Source organism: Hyaena hyaena, unplaced genomic scaffold, assembly GCF_003009895.1.
Source record: "Hyaena hyaena isolate Hyena2069 unplaced genomic scaffold, ASM300989v1 scaffold_112, whole genome shotgun sequence".
Lineage (NCBI taxonomy): Eukaryota > Metazoa > Chordata > Mammalia > Carnivora > Hyaenidae > Hyaena > Hyaena hyaena.
This window is the reverse complement of record NW_024080744.1, coordinates 1,909,409-1,928,709: the sequence shown is the minus strand read 5'-3', so window position 1 is coordinate 1,928,709 and position 19,301 is coordinate 1,909,409. Positions and strand designations below refer to the sequence as shown.

General features: G+C 39.1%; 1 protein-coding gene across 3 annotated transcripts in view; it reads left to right on the top strand.

The window, feature by feature from the left end:
- The window catches only part of TNIK (TRAF2 and NCK interacting kinase), a 398,088-nt gene that overhangs the window by 234,623 nt on the left and 144,164 nt on the right, over nt 1-19,301 (top strand). For all 3 annotated transcript variants that reach the window (XM_039236518.1, XM_039236516.1, XM_039236515.1), the window contains exons 3-4: nt 769-825; nt 16,086-16,211. In XM_039236518.1, coding sequence (XP_039092449.1) covers nt 769-825; nt 16,086-16,211 — 183 coding nt within the window. The remainder of the gene's footprint in view (nt 1-768; nt 826-16,085; nt 16,212-19,301) is intronic.

The following is a 19,301-nucleotide window of genomic DNA, read 5'->3' as shown; positions in this document are numbered from 1 at the left end:
CTACTGAGAATGGAAAGTAGACTCTAAGTTTCTCAAGGAGCAAGTGAAGAGAAAGCTTCTGTTCTGGGGTTGCTCCCTCACAACGACACCCTATTCTCTTCTGATTCTGCGTGGCCGACACTTCATTGTGGTTCCAAAGGCCCAAGATGCTCGCCTTGGGGAAATAGTTGCTTCTGTTCAACACTGCCCCTTTGATCACAAATTTGGATTTATTGCTCTCTGTTTTATTTTAGGCTCACTTTTAAGGTAAAGATAAACTTACAGTCTTAAGTAATAGCAGAGTCATATCCAGTTAAGACTGGATACAAAGAAGATATTCTCGTAATCAAGGAAACTAAAGTATTTTCACCTACTGAATATTTTCTGAGAGAGGAGATACGTGTGGCCCCCAACCAGACCTAACTCCCCTCCCTCTCACACAAACCCTTAACTCCTACTTTGGAGAGAAGATAGAATCAAATTATTCAGTATTGCCTTCTTTTTGGTTAACGTGACAACCACTATGAAAACAAACCCAAAAAACAAAGTGATGGAGATGTTTTAAAAAGTAAACGCTAAATAGAAATTGATCCTTAAAGCATTTAAGATTTCTGTGATTTCTGTGTGTGTGTGTGTGTGTGTGTGTGTGTGTGTGTATCTGTCTGTCTGTCTGTCTTCCCCATCAGCATTCTGTAACAGTGATTTAGGTCATTGTTCTCCATAGTTGGAACTGAATGTGGACATTGCTTATCAGAACTAAAGTCTTCTATTATTTTTTTTTCTTTACAGGGTCGTCATGTTAAAACAGGCCAGCTTGCAGCCATTAAGGTTATGGATGTCACAGGGGTAACGTATCTTTATCTTGCCATCTCGGTAGCTATATATTTATGATAGAGAAATTAGTAATAAAAATCATTTTTTTTTAGAACTAGAATCTTCTTAAACGTCTAAGATCTTTCCCCACTGTGCTTAACAGAATGGCAAGAGTATTCAACAGCTGACTGAGAAGACCATGGATAAATCTAATTAAATTAAATACCTACACACTGCCTTATGTAGTTAGAGTGAATAATGTGTGTCACAAATTTACATAAACACAAACAAGGATATTTGCATATGAAGACAGAACACGGATTTGAAGGTATTAAATGAATAATACAGAGATTACACAGAAGAAATGGGTCTTAACAGTTTTCCCAAAGGCCCACCTAACACTGGAGTAGATAAGAGTTTGGGAAGCTCTAAAATCCTAGTAGGATATTTAACATAAATAAGTATTTCCCTCCTCGAAAATATTGACCAAATAATCCAAATAACCAAAAATTCATGTTATGATGGAGCAACACTGAAACAAAATTTCTGCCTGCATGATCAAAAGGAATATACTTCATTTTAAATACAATCTTATGCTTTCAATCTTTTTGCTGGGGCTATTTAAAATATTTCAATGCCTTTTTGAGAGTACAGACTAAAAATAAGACTTCAAAAGACTCACTGGACATCAAAAGCATGTTAATAATTTTCTATTGTTTTGAGGATTTTTCTAAGATGTCTCCATGCTAAAAGCTAAAAGACTAAAGTTTTCATTCGGCCCCGAAGTGGTTTATTCAACGTAAATAGACACAGAATGAATGAACCACATGAAGTTATCAAGAACCAACATACAAATTTTAAAAGGCACACAACATATCTGCTTGCCAGACTTCGATCTATATCTTTTCTGGCCTAGTTCGTTACCTTTGGTAAGTATATATATGGTACACTGTTTACCATAATCTGATTTCACTAATTTTCCTTTATACCACACATTGTACTGACTTCCTTTCCTTACTTATTAATGATCTGAATTCATCTTTAAATTATAGATACTTTTCACTGGCAAAAAATAGTTCCCATGTTTATTGGCACTTAAAGTAGTACTCCCTTTTATTTGTCCTTTTATTTATTTATTCTATTTATTCAAATACATTATTCAAATTTCAGAGGTTCCAAACCAGTTCAAATATTTAATCCTGATTAGTTTATTAGTTCGCCTGGCCTTTACTGAATAAAAAACTGCATGTAGACTATATTAATTAGGTTTAGATTTTGCCACTTGAAGCAGAAAACTCAAAATAACAAAGGCTGGATACGCAAGTGTTTTGCTCTATTACGTGAAAAGCATCTGGAGTCTACAGCCCAGGGATGTATGGCAACAATGTGACCAAGTGGCTTCCACCCTTAAGGTCACTTCTGTGGTTCGAAGTGGTTGTCAGATTTCCATTGATCACATTCTTTGGCAGCAAGAAAAGAAGAGTGAGTGGATGGGAGCAGAAGGGTACAGAAAAGAGCTCCTTCTACTAAAATCTTTTCTACTTGTATACAACATTTCTACTTAACTTCTGCTTTCACTGGATATACCTAGCTGCAAGGGCAACTGGGAAATGTAGTCTTTTATTCTTCCAATATGTGCAGTGAAAAATCTAGCTTCTGTTAGTCAGGCACAAAGGGAGAATGGATACTGGTGTGGTCAGTTAGCAAATCTGACACAAAAATCAAGATCAGGTACTATCAGTCTCTACACAGAAACCCATTATAAGTATGTAAACCCTTTACAAAGTTTTTACCACAAAACAGGTCCATTTATTTTGCAGTTCTGCTGAAGTCATACTACTATATTTTCCCCTGAATTGATTAGGATCTCCACATAATGTGATGCACTTGGCAATTTAACAATTACTGGTTGTGGGTGGATTCTAAGACATTCGTGTTGTAAAATTCTTCTCGTGTGGTTCTGTGGAACCACAGTTGATTTCCATTGACATCATTAATCTCAGCACACAAAGCTGTATATTGATGTGCAAAGTATGACTTGAGAGCACTGGATGTTACTTGTCTAGTTTCTGGTTCTATTTTTGAGACTCTAAGTTGCTTGAAGAACCACTCACTATTGTTAGACCACCTTGCCTCAGAATGAATGTAGCTATTTATCCCAGCGTATGTATTTTCACTTTAAGGAGTGTCAGTTAGCTCTTTTAAACTGGGTTCCACTAGATAGTGAAGCTCTATAGAAAATAACTTGAGAGTCTCTTTTCTTAATTCTCCGGAGGGTGGTACGGAGCTAAGGCTGTTGCCAGCACATAGAGAGTCAATCCTTTGCATACAGTGGATGCTTTATGTTATTTTGGCGTAATTTTCTAAAGGAACCCTTGTTGAAAAGGCTGGGTAGTTTCCCTGATTCAGGCGCATCATTGACTATTTTGTAACCACTGACCCTTTAACAAAGATAAATATGGATACCACATCAGGAGATAGTTTTCTTATTTCCCTCAGCGTGTGATAGAGCATCAAATGACTTTTGCATCACCCCCTTACACACTACAGGCAGTGTAAGATTTCCTTTGTGGAATTTGTGTGGTATCCTCAGAAAACAATCTATTTCATTTTGCCATGTTGTCTTTTGTGTATTATGGAATGCTGCAAAAGCTTCTTACCAATTATTATAATTGCGCTCATTATAGCTGCTCTGTTAAAAACGGAGATGAATTCTCAAAGGTCGTCTTTGTTAATTGTTTGCAGGGATCTACTGCAAAGTTACTATAGTTTATTGTAATGAAATTGATAAAACCATAAACTTGAAATCAATTTTTAAATTATTGTTTTTATTCTACACCACTTCCTCTCTTTTCTTTTTTTTAATAGAAGATAACCACAGAGAGAACTGGATATAACGCTTCTGCTCTTCTGGTTTTACTGCTGAGACACTTCCAAAATTGCCAATATTTGCTTCAGAATTAGTACTTCAAGTCAGGCTCAGTCTTTGATGTTGTTTTAGTTCCTGAAATAATTATGAGAATTTCTTCATTTCGCAGCTTTCTGGGGATTCCTTCCCAGCTGGGTTTGTGTACTCTAGATTTGCCTACAATATCTAAACAATATTGGGGGCTCTTGGGGAGCGTTTCTCAAAGTGGACTACTTACTAGCTTCAGGGAACTGTCAGCCCTCCGGTGGTCTTCATGAGAAATGCAGATTTCTAGACTGGCTGTCTAATTTCCTGCTGGAGCCTCAGAACCTGCCTTTTCTACAGGCTCCTCAAGGAACCCCAGATTCGTGAAAGTCAGAGGGGAACTTTTCTAGGCTTTTATATTCACTGCTTTCTGGCCACCATATGTGAAGAGTCTGGTTCTTTGATCACCCTGAAAATGACTCTCATTTTCATTTGGATAAAAATTCCTGGTGTAAACTAGTCCCTTTACAAGGATACCTTGAAGCCCACACAGAGCTTAAGGAGCTAACAACTTAATATCATAGGTTTTCACCTTTACAAGGACTGGTTCGATCATATTACTCAGGACATTGTGAGATGTAGTACCAAAGGCCCACTCAAACCAAATCGAATGAAGCTGAAAATGGAAATTATTGGAAGTCGCATAGTGTGATTAGTAATATTGTCTCTCTCTCTCTTTGTGCTCTGCTTTCTTCTCAGCAACTGGTTCAGGCTCATGTTCTAATTACTTCATTATTGTTAGTCTCAGCAAAGTGCCAGTCTGAATATCAGTGGTACAACTTGGGTCATGTCCCCATTCCTGAGCCAACCCGTGTTTCCTTCCTCCATATCTGGATTGGATGCCTGGAAGCTCTAGGAACGAAGGGTTGGGAAGGTCGATTCATGAAAGAAAAGCATGAGAGACATTTGAGAAAAGGGTGGGAAGGATGCTGAGTGGGTAAAACCAGGAGAATTGCTACACGATGACATCAAATTCCATTGTAGTGGATGCGCTTAAAACTGATTTGGTTCTTAAGTGCCTCTCTAAGAACCTTTGTTATGTTTCAGCCAGAAATAATAATAATGGTAACCAACGTTGGTGGAGTGATTATTATGAGCCAGAACTCTTTTAAGTACTTTCCATTATTTAATCCTTTCAGTAACCTACAAAACAACTTCCATTAGCAGCGCCATTACAGAGGCCAGAAGACGGGGCTTATAAGTGTCTGGTTCAATGTCACGTGTACATGCTGGGGTGACTATTTCAGCCTGAGCAGTTTAACTGTATTCTTGAAATCCATCATCTGAACCACATTGCTATAGGTCTCCAATTAACATAGAAGGGCATTTAGTGTTTAATTTAGTGTGGGGTTTTTTTTCATCAATATATTCAATAAACATTTACTAAACGCCAAGGTTTTGACAAGCACTTTGAGATGAAAAAAGTTCTCCTTTGCCTGAAGGGGAACTCACAACTATATAACCTTGCCCTAAATATTTATAAGGAAAACTAATGCATTTTATAATAAAGTTGTAAAATTCATGAACCAGGTTACTTATAAAGTTTGATACTGACAGTGAGGTAGAGTAACTGAGCCCAGTAAGGACAATCAGACAGACATTCCTGACCGAGGAAACAGCCTGTGCCAAGGCATGGAGGCTGAAATACCGTGAAATATATTCTGGTACCTATTACATGATTTAGTTTTAAAGGGTTGAGGAGAGAGCAATACAAGATCGTTCTGGATGAGGTAGGGCCAGGTCAAGAAGGAATTCAATAGCATGATAGGATTTTACATAGTTTTCAAATTTTCTATTTTCCCAATAGAAAATTTTGATCAGATACTCTTAGGCAAAAATCCAGTATATAAAAGAGATATAGGGACGCCTGGGTGGCTCAGTCGGTTAAGCGTCCGACTTCAGCTCAAGTCATGATCTCACGGTTCGTGGGTTCGGGCCTCATGTTGGGCTCTGTGCGGACAGCTAGCTCAGAGCCTGGAGCCTGTTTCAGATTCTGTGTCTCCCTCTCTCTCTGACCCTCCCCTGCTGACGATCGCTCTCTCTCTCTCTCTCTCTCTCTCTCTCAGAAATAAATAAAAAACATTAAATTAAAAAAAAAGATATATAAACTTTTTTTTAAAACCAGGGATGGGAGGCTATAAGTCCTGGTCCTCTCCCCCAAGCCAGTGCAAGAGCCAATATGGAAGCCAGAAGTTGAACGGTAAAGTAGTATAATGGGATTTGCCTACTAGGAGGATCCATTATAAACCCTGCTTGACTGAGTTCCTATTTTCAGTCCTGCTTACTGAATTCCTGTGGCTAAAGCTTATGACCAGGCTCTATCCTTCTCTGAAGGACAAGGAAGTGGTCTCCCTAGAGCCTCTGGTAGAGGGCTTTGCCCATTGTTAGTGTTTGCTGAAAGTAGACCAAACTAAAATCTTTTCACCTGGGTGGTTTTGAAGAGCCAGGGCACATGCTGCTCCAAGCAAGTTTCGTTCCTCCCTCCCAAGGAGAGACTGTTCAGTGCAACAATTGGTAGCACAGAGCATAACATTATAGGAATAACACCAACAACCATGGTCAAAGTAAAAATGGCTAATTGGGTACTTCTCATGTGCCAAGCACTGTTGTACTTGGTACAACATATATTAGGCCGTTTAATCCTTGAAACAACTCCCGTTAGTGGACGCTGCTACTGTGTTCATTTTACAAATGAGTAATTGAAAGCACGAGGGGCCTCAGTAACTTGTCCAAGCCCCACGGATAGTAAATGGCAGAGTTGGAATTTGAAGTCAGCCAGTTAGGGTGTGTCCACGCTCCCCCACAGCCCTGTTATTGTAATGAAAGATGAGGGGTTATCTGTGGAGCATGGCCTGCAGACTCAGGTAGAGCTGAGATCACCTACTACCTCCTTACTGACAGTGACCTTGGGAAGGAGAGGGCCAGAGACAGAGTGAGAGAGAGAATCCCGAGCAGGCTTCGTGCTCTCAGCACAGAATCCAGTGCATAGCTGGAACTCACAAACCATGAGATCATGAGCCAAAATTAAGAGTTGGACACTCAACGGGGCACCTGGGTGTCTCAGTTGGTTCAGAGTCTGACCTCAGCTCAGGTCATGATCTCACGGTTTGTGGGTTCGAGCCCTGCGTTGGGCTGTGTGCTGACAGCCAGATCAGAGCCTGGAGATTGCTTCGAATTCTTTGTCTCCCTCTCTCTCTGACCCTCCCCTGCTCACGCTGCCTCTCTCTCTCTCAGAAATAAATAAAAGTAAAAATTTTTTTATTTTTTTTTTAAAATGTTTTATTTATTTCTAGGAGAGAGAGAGAGAGAGACAGCGTGAGCAAGGGAGGGTCAGAGAGAGAGGGAGTCACAGACTGAAACAGGCTCCAGGCTCTGAGCTGGCAGTAGCACAGAGCTCGACGCGGGGCTCGAACCCACGAACCGTGAGATCCTGACCTAAGTGAAAGTCGGACGCTTAACCGACTAAGCCACCCAGGCGCCCCACTAAAAATTTTTTTAAAAAAGAGTTGGACACTCAACTAACTGAGCCACCCAGGTGCCCCATGAGTCTCATTTTTCTTATGTGTTGGTTGGAAATACAGACATCACAAACTTGTACTGAGCCTAAAATGATATAATATCTAGTGCTTGGCACATAACAGGTCCCCAATAAATGATTTTAATTATTAATCCTGGTAAGATACTGTGAATGCCTGAATGGGAGAGGCAATCAGAATGGAAAGAGGAGTTTAGAGTGTGCATTGCACCTCTGTCATTAGTAGATGGTAGTGTGGGGAATGGCAGCCTGTGCTATGAACTATGCACCATCCCTGGGTTAGTCTCTTGTTAAGGCGTGTAAATAGTTTGACTCAGCCCTGTCTTCACCACCTCAGTTACAGAGTGATTAGTGTTACCCTGAGCAGTATTAGGCTAACCCGGAACATATACAAAATGATCTAGTATAGAGCAGGATCTAGGAGAGAATGCACAGCTAGATTCTAGAAGCTGAAGACTGAAACCATAATCATTCATTCATTTAAGAATGAACGGGTATGCTGTGTTCTAAAGTGATAGCAGTGAGTAGAACAGACACAGGCACTGTCTTCTAGAATCTTACGTTCCAGCATGTATAAAAGACGTGGAAAACAGCCGAACAGTTATTTAATCACAATTCTGATTAGCTTCTAAGGAGTGTACAGAGAGTGTTAAGAGAGAATTTAAGAGGAAGGGAATCTATCTGGGTGGCCAGTACGTTTCCTGATAAAGTGACAGTTAGGTGAGGTCTGAGGATGAGATCTCAGTTTTGTGTTGCTAGGGCGGGGAGAAGGGAGCTGTAGGAGTCTCACTCTCAGGTGGGTTCAGCAAAGCCTAGGAATCCCCAGCCCACGCCCTTCTGCTGCAGAGACCTCTCTGGACACCTCTTTGGGACTTCTCCTTTGGGGCTTTTCAGGTAGGTGTCTTTAGCAGACAGGCCATCGGATACAGCACATGATGAGAACTTTTAACAAAGAAGACATAAACATGCTATTTTGTCTCCATAATACCTTCTACCTTTGGGGCTATATTTAGTGCTCCAGTTCTGTATGGTATACAAGATTTGGAACTTGGAAAGCTTCTAGAGCTCTAAAAATGGACAAGCTGAGCTGCCCACTACCTGCACATTTCAGCATCTCCCCCTGTCTTGCCTACAGACTTTTCCACATTTGGTGGCTTATGTCTGTCTAGGTCTCTGCACACGTGCACATACACACTACGTGTATGGCCCAGCTGTGTAGACTTGTCCTATGTGTATGTATACATGTCAGAGAGATTCCTTAAGAGCAAAGAATCACCCTGAGGGCTACTGTCTCTGTTCCCCAAATTAATGATTTGAGCGATTAAGTTCACTCACTTTTAAACATATTTTTACCTCATTATGGTTTGTTTTCAGTAGTGCCTTTCATTTGTGTACCTCTAAGCATTTGATCAAAATTATCATTAATCCTCTTATCCCCCTAGTGAAGTGGAGATGCATGTAGGTGAGGGTATTGGCACACCAGAGGTATGAGGGGTACCTGGATGGGTGAGTGTACTATTCAAATCCAGGTTTGCAACTAGGCTTTTCAGTAGTGGGGTGTGGGGTCTCCTTCTGTAGATTCATCCCCTCCTCTGTGCTGCCAACGTGTTTCCATTTCAGATGTATGTCCCCCTTTGGGATGTATCAGGTTCTCTCTTATTGCGCTCTTTTGCTCTTTTGTGGCTTGACTTCCCCATCAGTATGTTGGCTGTCTTCTCAGTGACTTGAAGCTCACCCTTTGTGTTCCCTTTATGGAAAGTGCTCTCTCATTTAAAGCCTACTGACTTTAATGAGCCAGGAGCAGAAACCAAGCATTTTTCATCTCTGTACCTCCTGCAGGGCTTGCTAACCTAGAACCTGGTGCATAGTAGCTGCTATACAAAAGGATAATATATATTGAAAACAAGAGACCAAAGGAAATATAAAGAGTGGAAAGCCAGATAAAGGAAAAAACAAATCCAAATGATAAGCCACTGAGAACTCAAAACTTATTTTCTCCTAGTAACCAAAGCACAAAGGGAAGGCATTATCAATTACACTGCTTATACCATCAGAAAAGACTCATTCCAATTCCTGTGAGCTGTTACCTGAATTATAGGTCTAGGGTCCCTGAGAATATAAGGGCCTTATTTATGGCAGACTTTTCGCAAGTTAGTGACAATACTACCAGGAGAAAAACTCATTTACTTCCGTGTTACTTGATCAAGGGTCTTTTTTTTTTTTTCTTAATTCATGGTTTTCTAAGGAGTCATCATCAGTGGAAGTTTGGATGTGAGAAAAATGCACATCAGGCTGTGCTAGCTGTATCTCTAAGGGGCAGCATTTCCCAGCGGGAGAGATAAGATTAGCCTCATGGGAACTAAGAACACTGTAGATTGGCACTTTCATCTGGGTGTATTCTAGTTTTGACACTTCAGGACTCCCTTACCCTGGGCATGTTGCTTAACCTTGTCTTGTGGCTAATACCACTTCTCTTATAAAGTTTCTATGAGAAGTAAGCATAGTTATTTATAAAGAAGGCATTTGAGAACAATAGGCAGGACACTATGTTCAGTGCATATTATTATCACAGTGTCTCTTGCAGACATCTTCCCTTTTTCTCTCCATGGTACCAACAGTCCCTGTAGGAGACAACATACCATACCCCTTCCAGCTATAAGACCTTGGCAATCACTATTTTTCTGCACAAAAATCAGTTCCGTCCATACTCCCACTACGTCACACATTTTCTTCCTTCCCAACTCAGTAACCTCCACATAGCCTTCAGAATTCAGCTCAAACTTGAAATTCGTGACGCTGTCTCCCTGATGCCTCCCATTAGATTAGCTACCCATATATCTCCTGTTTGTAATTGTTCATGCATCTGTGTCATTCTTTGATTTCCATCAGTGTTCCTCACTAGCCTATAGTTAAGTTTCATTGTAGCTGAGCTTGAATCCGTGATGCCCATTATTGTATTATTATATCATTAGCATTTAGCATTGTGCCTGGGGTACAGTAGGCAGTTAAATGTTTATTGAATGAATTCGTTAGCTTAAGGCTAACATATATAGCAAATCCAGGCACTGCCTGCAGAATGTCAAGGCAGAGTCCCAGTTCTCGCAAGGCTTACGTCATTGGACCATTCTGGGTCTGTTCCTTCAATCTTTAAAAATATAGTTTACAGGTGCATAACCCCACCTTGAGATAATTTTATGAGATCCATACATGCTTAATTATCATCTAACTTTTATTACATTTTCATATATAATAAAGTGTGACGAAACAAACCTCCAACTGTATGTTATATACCAACAAACACACTGGAAAATGGCAACCTCTTAATTTGTACTGCTAGGTCACTCCCGTCATGTGCTCAGTTTCATTCAGGAAGAAGAATTTCCACTGAAATGTCAAAGTTTTCTCTTTAAAAAGAGAAATTTGCAGTTACTTATCTTGTTTCCTCTATGCCATGGAAACAAAACAAAACTGAAAATTAATAAGATCCTGAAGCTGATATGGCACTTTATATTTGTTTCAGACACCTAGTGTATTCACTAAAACAGCTTCTTTGTTTTCATTGATTAATTTTATAATTAGATATGACATAGTTACACTCACAAAAACAAATGTTACTGATTTTAAAAGTCTAGTTTTTGTTGATGCTCTATGTTGGCATCCTGAATCAAATTTCTACTGGAGGAAAGGATTTCACTATTATAAATTATTTTAAAATGTATTTCAACTACATTCTAGAAGATGTCAACAAACCCCTTTAAATTCTAATAGTCTGGGATTTTTTAATAGCAAAGTATCTTCAACTTTGTGTCCTATTCCATCAACAGTTGAGTTGAGAATGATAGGGAAATTAACACAAGCAACTGCCTAATGCCAACACGTGCTATGGAAAGCAGGACAGTTGAGTAGGAGCAGAGGTGGTTCCACCTGGTGCCCATCTGCCTAGGGTGGGGTGGCACTGATGGGTCTGTGCATCTCATACTTCCGAGTTCAGACTGACCAGTCCCTTGGATTATTCCAGGAGTTGCTCAGTTTTACTCTTGTTCCATGGATTGAGAATTGAGTGCTGGGCAAACTCTTTTTTATGGAGCACACTAATATTAAGTGTCTTATTAATTCCATTTTTAAATCCTAGCATACTGTAGATGCTTCAAGTATATTCCACACGTATTAAATATGCAACTTAAAATCCCTCCTTTATCCCTTGATATCATTCATAAGCAAATACTATTGCGTGCTAACAGGCTTCTTTAATTGGAGGACCAAAGGCAGGTTTCTCTTCATCCCTGACTTAAAATGTTCCCAGACACTTCTTTCATGATTAGCAGCTTTAGTTTTATCACCATGGGTAACTGGTGTTTTCAGTATAGAATTAAGAGCACGGGCTTTAGAGTCAAAGGAATCTTGCTCTGAATCTTAGCTCTAACATTTAAAATACGAATGAACTTAGGGGTTACTTAACCTCTCCGAAATTCATTTTCCTCATTTGTAAAATGGGATAATTAAATCATCTACTTATATAGAGCTGTTTTAAGTATGAAATAAGGGAACACACACAGTTTCTGGGACATAGTGGAGGTTGGCTTTGGCTATATAAATAACCATGGTATCATATTGTTATATGATATCATCACTAGAAGTAGTCAGTACTACTGACTACTGGAAACATCTATTCCCTTGCATTTGAAACCCACTTTCTTTTCACATGGAAGGCTTCTCTGCCAGCAATGAGAGAATATGCCCAGGTGCACCGGTACTTTTCCAGTCTCCGCTTCGTCATATTTGCAAATGTCCCATTGGCCAAAACAAGTCACATGACCAAGCCCAGCAACAAGAAGAGGAAGATGGACTCCCTCTCTTCATAAAGGAGGCTGCTAAATATCATGGCCTGTCTACTCCCTCTGCCTCCCTCTCAGTCCAAGTCAACCACAAATACTAAGCAATAAATAGATTCCCATGATCTTGTGAAAAAAACGCTCTTCTTTATTTTGATAATAAAGCTAAGCTTAAATAAGCACTTAATTTTCCTAAGCTCTGAGAGGCAGCTTAAATAGATATTCTTATTTTCAATCGCAGGTGAAAATAACTGATATCCACAGAGTATATATGCAGTGCCTGAGGGTACATAATAAATCAGTTTGGACTAGATTTTGAAGTATCAGTACTGAAGTAATAGTTCTTCCTAATGTCTTGGACTTGGCTTTTTAAAATTACTCCCTTTTAAAATTTGTGACAATTTAGTACCATTACTTTTTTTTTTCATTTGTTTCCCATTGAGCTTGATCCTTTCGCTTAATTCTTAAAACTAATCCATTTACAAAACAGAAGACATCCTTTTCTTACAGCTTTGTAATCTAATTCTAGCTTCTGTTGTTATCTTTGTCTTTTTGAAAGCATTCTAACTCATCCTTTTCAATGAGCTGTGTTGTGAGAGGGTTGGATGGCTTATCAAATGGTTGAGTAAGTTCTTGTAGTTACTAGTAAGTGTGTGCTTTTCAGTTCTACTGCCTAACTTGCTGACCTCATTGCCCTAGACTAGAAATCAGGATAAACTGTAGCCCCAAAGGCCTGATGAAATGCATGCCCACTTACAAGGTCATATAAGATCCAGATCAAGGTTCTATGCTAAAGCTACATAACGATGACGCACAGTGGTTCCATAATTGTGTTTGGAAACAATGGAGTTTAAACTAAAATTCAATATACTTCCATTCTTGCCCTTCCACCCTTGTTATTTATTTATTTGTTGTTTGACAAGATTAATCACAGTGTTTATTTTGCATTTATAACTTTCACGTACTTTGTTCAAATATCACAAAAGACTGGGGCATGTAGTTAAATACTATTATAAAATCTGTATGTAATTATAGATGAGAAAACTTAAGTCCTAAAAGATAGCTGAGCCTGGGTGGCTCAGCTGGTAGAGCATGCCACTGTTGATCTCAGGTTTGTGAGTTCGAGCCCCACGTTGGGTATAGAGATTACTTAAATACATAGAACTTTAAAAAATACAAATAAAAATAAAAGCGAGGCTGCTTTCCTAAGACCGTGTAGCCAGAGAAGAGTGGAGCCCAAAGTGAACGTGCACCCCATCTGCCCACCCTTATTTTTCTGCCTCAGTGTATATGCTTTCTTCATTTTCATATTGCCTCAGTTCACCTTTGCAAAGTGATGGAGAACTTGCTGCCTTCCTTCTGATCTCCAATATTATTTATTTTCGATTTAATTATATATTGAATCACACTGTTATTTAACTGTTTGATAAGTTCTCATTTTCTTAATAGTACAGTAAGCTTTTTTTTTTAAATATTTTTTATTTATTTCTAGGAGAGAGAGAGAGAGAGACAGACAGCGTGAGCAGGGGAGGGTCAGAGAGAGAGGGAGATACAGACTCTGAAATAGGCTCCAGGCTCTGAGCTGGCAGTCAGCACAGAGCGCGATGCGGGGCTCGAACCCACGAACCGCGAGATCATGAACTAAGCGAAAGTCGGACGCTTAACTGACTAAGCCACCCAGGCACCCCTACTGTAAGCTTTTTTAAGACACTTTTCCTTTCTTGGATTGTCCCACGTCATCCTTCATCCTGTTGAGAACCTAGGAGGCTGTCAGCAATGCTTGGACAACCAACTTGTCCCTAAGAATGACCGAAGGTGAGCCTGGGAGGCTGCCATTGGAAAGGGATTGGTGTTTCACTGCCCCAGGTAGTTGCCTCTTTAATGGAAGCAGCTGTCGATAGCAGGCTACCCACAGAAACCCTCAGGTTTGTTTTCCCTCTTCTGTTTGGGCTTCCCTAAAGGCCGTACGCTCACATCCTGCATTCATCCACAATTACTTGACCCACGTGGTAAGTTTAAAATAGCTTAATCTGCACCGTAGTGCAGTGTAGTAAGACATTTGAGGCGTGTTGCGGGGGCCTTTCAACAAGTAGAAGGTCTGTGAAGGTCGGTCTGTCCTCAGGCTATGGTGAAGGTATAAATAGTCTCCCATAGCTGCAGGGAAGAATCCATTGGTCATCAGATGCCATCCCTTCCCTCACCCACTGTCCCAGCCCCTTGGTCCTGGACTCCCCTCCTCATCGTTGGGGCCACATGCTTTTTCCTTAGCTCAGCACCTCATTTACACTTTCTATTTTGACATCAGTTAGTCTTTGATTTTGTTAAGCCTTGTGACATGTAAGAGGCTTTGCTCTCCCAAGTTTGCAAACCTCCATTGTTTTCCACTAAAACTTATTTTTGCATGGTGAGGAAATATCAGCCGTTCACCGTTCTCATGTCACCCTTACCATTGCCTCTCAAGTACCCCTGATGCCGCTGTAGTAGCGGGGTCCTTGCAGGTGTCCTTTCTTTTATTTGTATTTGTTCACAGACACTTTGCATGGTGCTGGGCATGTTTCAGAGAGCAAAAGGAGGCGCCATTCCTGTGTTCACAGCTGGTACGAGCTGATAGGGAAAAGGGACTTTAATCAAATGATAGGATGGATAAGTGTGGATTGCGATTCTGGTAGTGCTACAAACGAAGGCACATGTGATGATCTACGAGGCTAGAACCAACTCAGACAGATCAGAGACCTTTGCTGGGGAAGGGACTCTGGAACTGAGACCTGAAGACAGAGAAGAGCTCACCTATGAAGAAGAGAGTCAAGTAGAAGAGCAGTTATGACACATCTCCACACAATAACCATTTGTACCCACAAATAATGGTGCCTGTGTGAAGAGCAGGGGCTGGATACGATGCAGCGGGGGGGGCTTGACATGTTCTGACAGAAATAGGGAAGACATCATGAGGAGGGTCCTTTAAGCTCAATTAGGAATAATGAGTAAAAGTTATGTGAAGGGGAGGAAGGAGAAAGAAGACATCACATGGAAGACTGCAGAAGGGCCCAATAATGGAGAGACTGAAGTGAGGCTAAGCAGTCCAGGCTGCAAGGGGACAGACAGGTACACAGCATGCGCAGCCTTTTAGGTAAAGATGATGTTACAACCTACACTCGGAGAAAATTGTTACTAATGCACACCCAAAACAACTCCTGGGATGGAATTTTGTCCTGCCAATCTTGGAAATAAATCCAACTGATGTGTACATATCAAAATAAAATTATGGGAGATCACATGCACACCCCAAGGTAGTGCCTGGACCTCCAAAAGTACCCAAGTTGATGGACCTCCAAATTGAAATACAGAGTGAATGAAACCTGAACATCAGGCAACTTAGTCTGTAGGAGAGTTACCTCTTTTCACATCCATGGCACTGCCACATTCCCCCTTTCTTTTTATGTTTAGTTTCCAGAAGGTGAGATGAGTTCTCCTGTTTTGTGAGCTTCTTCAGATCTAGGGAACTTACCCAGCTGACTTTCATCATCTTCAGTCAGTTACTTCAATAAAAGTAGGCTTCAAAGAAAATGAACCTAACAAATTTTAAATGTCAGAGCCTGTATTTTTTTCTTTCCCCAATCTTTCCTATACCATATATGATCAGTGATAGGTACTCAGTGGATATAGTTCCCAGAAGCCGAGAGTGAATTTTATTTCAATAGTCTGTCTACCTTGCTCTTTTCCAAGTGAAAGGATGAGATTTTTCTTTCTAGCTGGTTGCATACTATGCCTGTTTACAAACAGAAGAGGCTCTAGGATGACCAATTTGATGTCTGGTAATTTGTTTTTTTCTTCATAGTCAATGTGCTTGTTTATCACCACAGATAAAAAAAAAACTTAAAGAATTTATTACATAGTTGATATAGATGGTGATGAAAAACAGAATCCTACTAAAGATGATGATGTTCATGACAGAATATTTATTATTCTAATACAGGATGAAGAGGAAGAAATCAAACAAGAAATTAACATGTTGAAGAAATATTCTCATCACCGGAATATTGCTACGTACTATGGTGCTTTTATCAAAAAGAACCCTCCAGGCATGGATGACCAACTTTGGGTATGTGGTACTATCCAATTTGCTTTACTCATGTGAAGAACAACCAGGGCTGAATGGTTCGGTTCTTTATCCTCATGACTAAACTGTATTAAGTAACTCCATCTTTGAAACTCTTGGTTCCTTAATTTCCATAACATTGTGTTTTCAAGGTTCTTTCCCATTTCCCTAAATATGCTTCCGTTGTTTAAGTACCTTTATCTTCTATCCCTTAATGTGGACCATCCTTAAAGCCAGTTATTAAGTTCTCTGGTTTTTCCAGTAGTGACCACATTTATTGAGTTAGACATCAACACTATTTGCTTTTTATGTATTATATCATTTATTCCAGCTCTTTGAGGTAGACACTATTATTGCCTCATTTCTTTTTTAAAATTAATTAATTAATTTTTTAGTTTACATCCAACGTAGTTAGCATATAGGGCAACAATGATTTCAGGAGTAGATTCCTTAATGCCCCTTACCCATTTAGCCCATCCCCCCTCCCATAACCCATCCTCTGTTTGTTCTCTATATTTAAGAGTCGCCTTATGTTTTGTCCCCCTCCCTGTTTTTATATTATTTTTGCTTCCGTTCTCTTATGTTCATCTGTTTTGTATCTTAAATCCCTCATATGAGTGAAGTCATATGATATTTGTCTTTCTCTGACTGATTAATTTCATTTACCACAATACCCTCTAGTTCCATCCATGTAGTTGCGAATGGCAAGATTTCATTCATTTTGACTTCTGAGTAATACTCCACTGTGTATATGTATGTATGTATATATATATATATATATATATACCACATCTACTTTATCTATTCATCCGTTGATGGACATTTGGGCTCTTGCCATTCTTTGACTATTGTCGATAACGCTGCTATAAACATTGGGGTGCACGTGCCCCTTTGAAACAGCACACCTGTATCCCTTGGATAAATACCTAGTAGTGCAATTGCTGAGTCATAGGGTAGTTCTATTTTTAACTTTTTGAGGAACCTCCATACTGTTTTCCAGAGTTTGCTTCATATCTTAGATGACAAAACTTAGGTTTACAAAGAGAGTAAGTAAATTGCCCCAAGGTCTGTGTAGCTAGAAATGGTAGAACAATAATCTAACCAAGTTCTATGGGTCTTTTACCTTGTCTCTGACTAATGTGTCGATGACTGAAATTTAAATTCCAGTTCTGTAAATGAAATACCTAAGACAGTATCTGATACCTTATAAGTACTCTCATGGCTGCTTTCCTTTCTAGTTAGCTAGGTGCCCCCAGTCCTGTATCTTTGACAGTCTATGAGACAGCTGGCCCACTGAAAGTAAATTCAGTATATCTGGTACCAAAACCACTACTCATATCCCTGTCCTGCTTAGGTTGCTCTTCTTCTCACTTTCCTGGTTTCTGTCCATGGAGCTTTTATTCATTCTTATCCCTCAGGCTGGCTTACAATGCTGTCTTGGTTTAATCTTCCTTTGCTAATTTCTACCCACCCTATTTGTGTGGGCCCATTCAGTGGAAGCCTAGATTTTGCAGTAGACTTCTACTTGACCTACCTCTCTCTTTTTTTCTTGAATCTCTGTTCATTCCATATGTTGCTGTTGGATTAATTACTCTAAATATACCCTATTAACCACTTATCATCTTACTCATTCTCTAGAGCTCTTACTATGTGTCTGACACACAAAATTCTTTTATTAGACAGAATTTACCATGTGCCAAACTATATGCTAAATTGTGTGGATCCAGTGACTACTGTTTCATGGACAACTTATCAGAGAATCTCAGCCTACTCTCTTAATGCAAAGGCATCTATCTGTAGTCTAGTGAGAAGATAAAACATACTCAGTGAACAGAATTGGTGACTAAAAAGAATATTATAATGTTAGCTCAGAAAAATAAGAAGATTTTTCATGTCTTTTGATAATTGAGTACTACAGTCTTTGGAAGTGAAAAGAGCTACTGGATATCCATCCCCTCCCATAAGTCCATCTTTAAATTGAAAATAAAAAAGGTACTTTTGGTTAAATAAACCCACTTTGTATGATCATGTTGATTTCATATATTTTTGTGTGATTTCTGAAAAAGTTATAGTAAGATTTTAATTGTGACCTCTTAAATGTAGTAGATATAAATGTGAAAATTAAAAATGTAAAAATAGCAAGAGAAAAAAAGCTGTAACTATATATTATTAAAGAAAGAAAAATGAGGCCATATATGCAAGGGCATAACCACAAAACAGAATTTTGATGGACTTGCCTGTATACATTTTTTTAAAGATTCTCATTACCAAAAAACATTAAAAAAACAAAGTAAAAATTCAAGTGACTAATTTAGGAAAATTATTCATTTTGTATATGATGAGAAAGACTTTAGTAGCCTTTAGAGAGGAAGAGTTTTTAGAAATCAATGATAAAATAAGGAACTAAGAGATTGAGTTAAGAACAGGCAGCAATTAACAAAGTAAGAAATATCAATTACCTGTAAGGATGTTCTTAAAATATATCACACCAACAATATAAATGTAAAAGAAACAAGAATTAGATCCATTTTTTTAAACTTGCAGATTGGCAAAGATTTTTTTTTAAATGATATGCTAAGAATGGACACTCATACCCGCTGCTTATGGAAATGAAGATTGGAGGCTGATACTCTATCTTTACTCAAGGGCAATCGGGATACATATGTATAAACATGTGCACACACACACACACACACACACACACACAGATAGATGTACAGGAATGTATCCTAAATAAATATTTGGGTAGCCGCATAAAGATGTATGTTGAAGTTAACCAGTAGGGAATTGCTAAAGTAAATCCATTAAAGGACTGTATGAAAGGACACATCAGCCATTAAAGTGATGTAGATTTATATTTATAGTGGAACAGCATTAACTATTATAGTGTGATTTTTTAAAGCCTTTTTAAAAATGCTATGATTAGATAAAATGCATTTTCATTTTTGGCAAAAAAGAAAAAAGAAGGAAGGAAAAGGCAATAAAAAGTGTATCTATCTATATAAATGATGGGGCTGTCTAGAATACCATTGGTGTCGAAGATATTTGTATCTGGGTAGTAATTTCAGTAATTTAATTTTTAAAACACTTTTT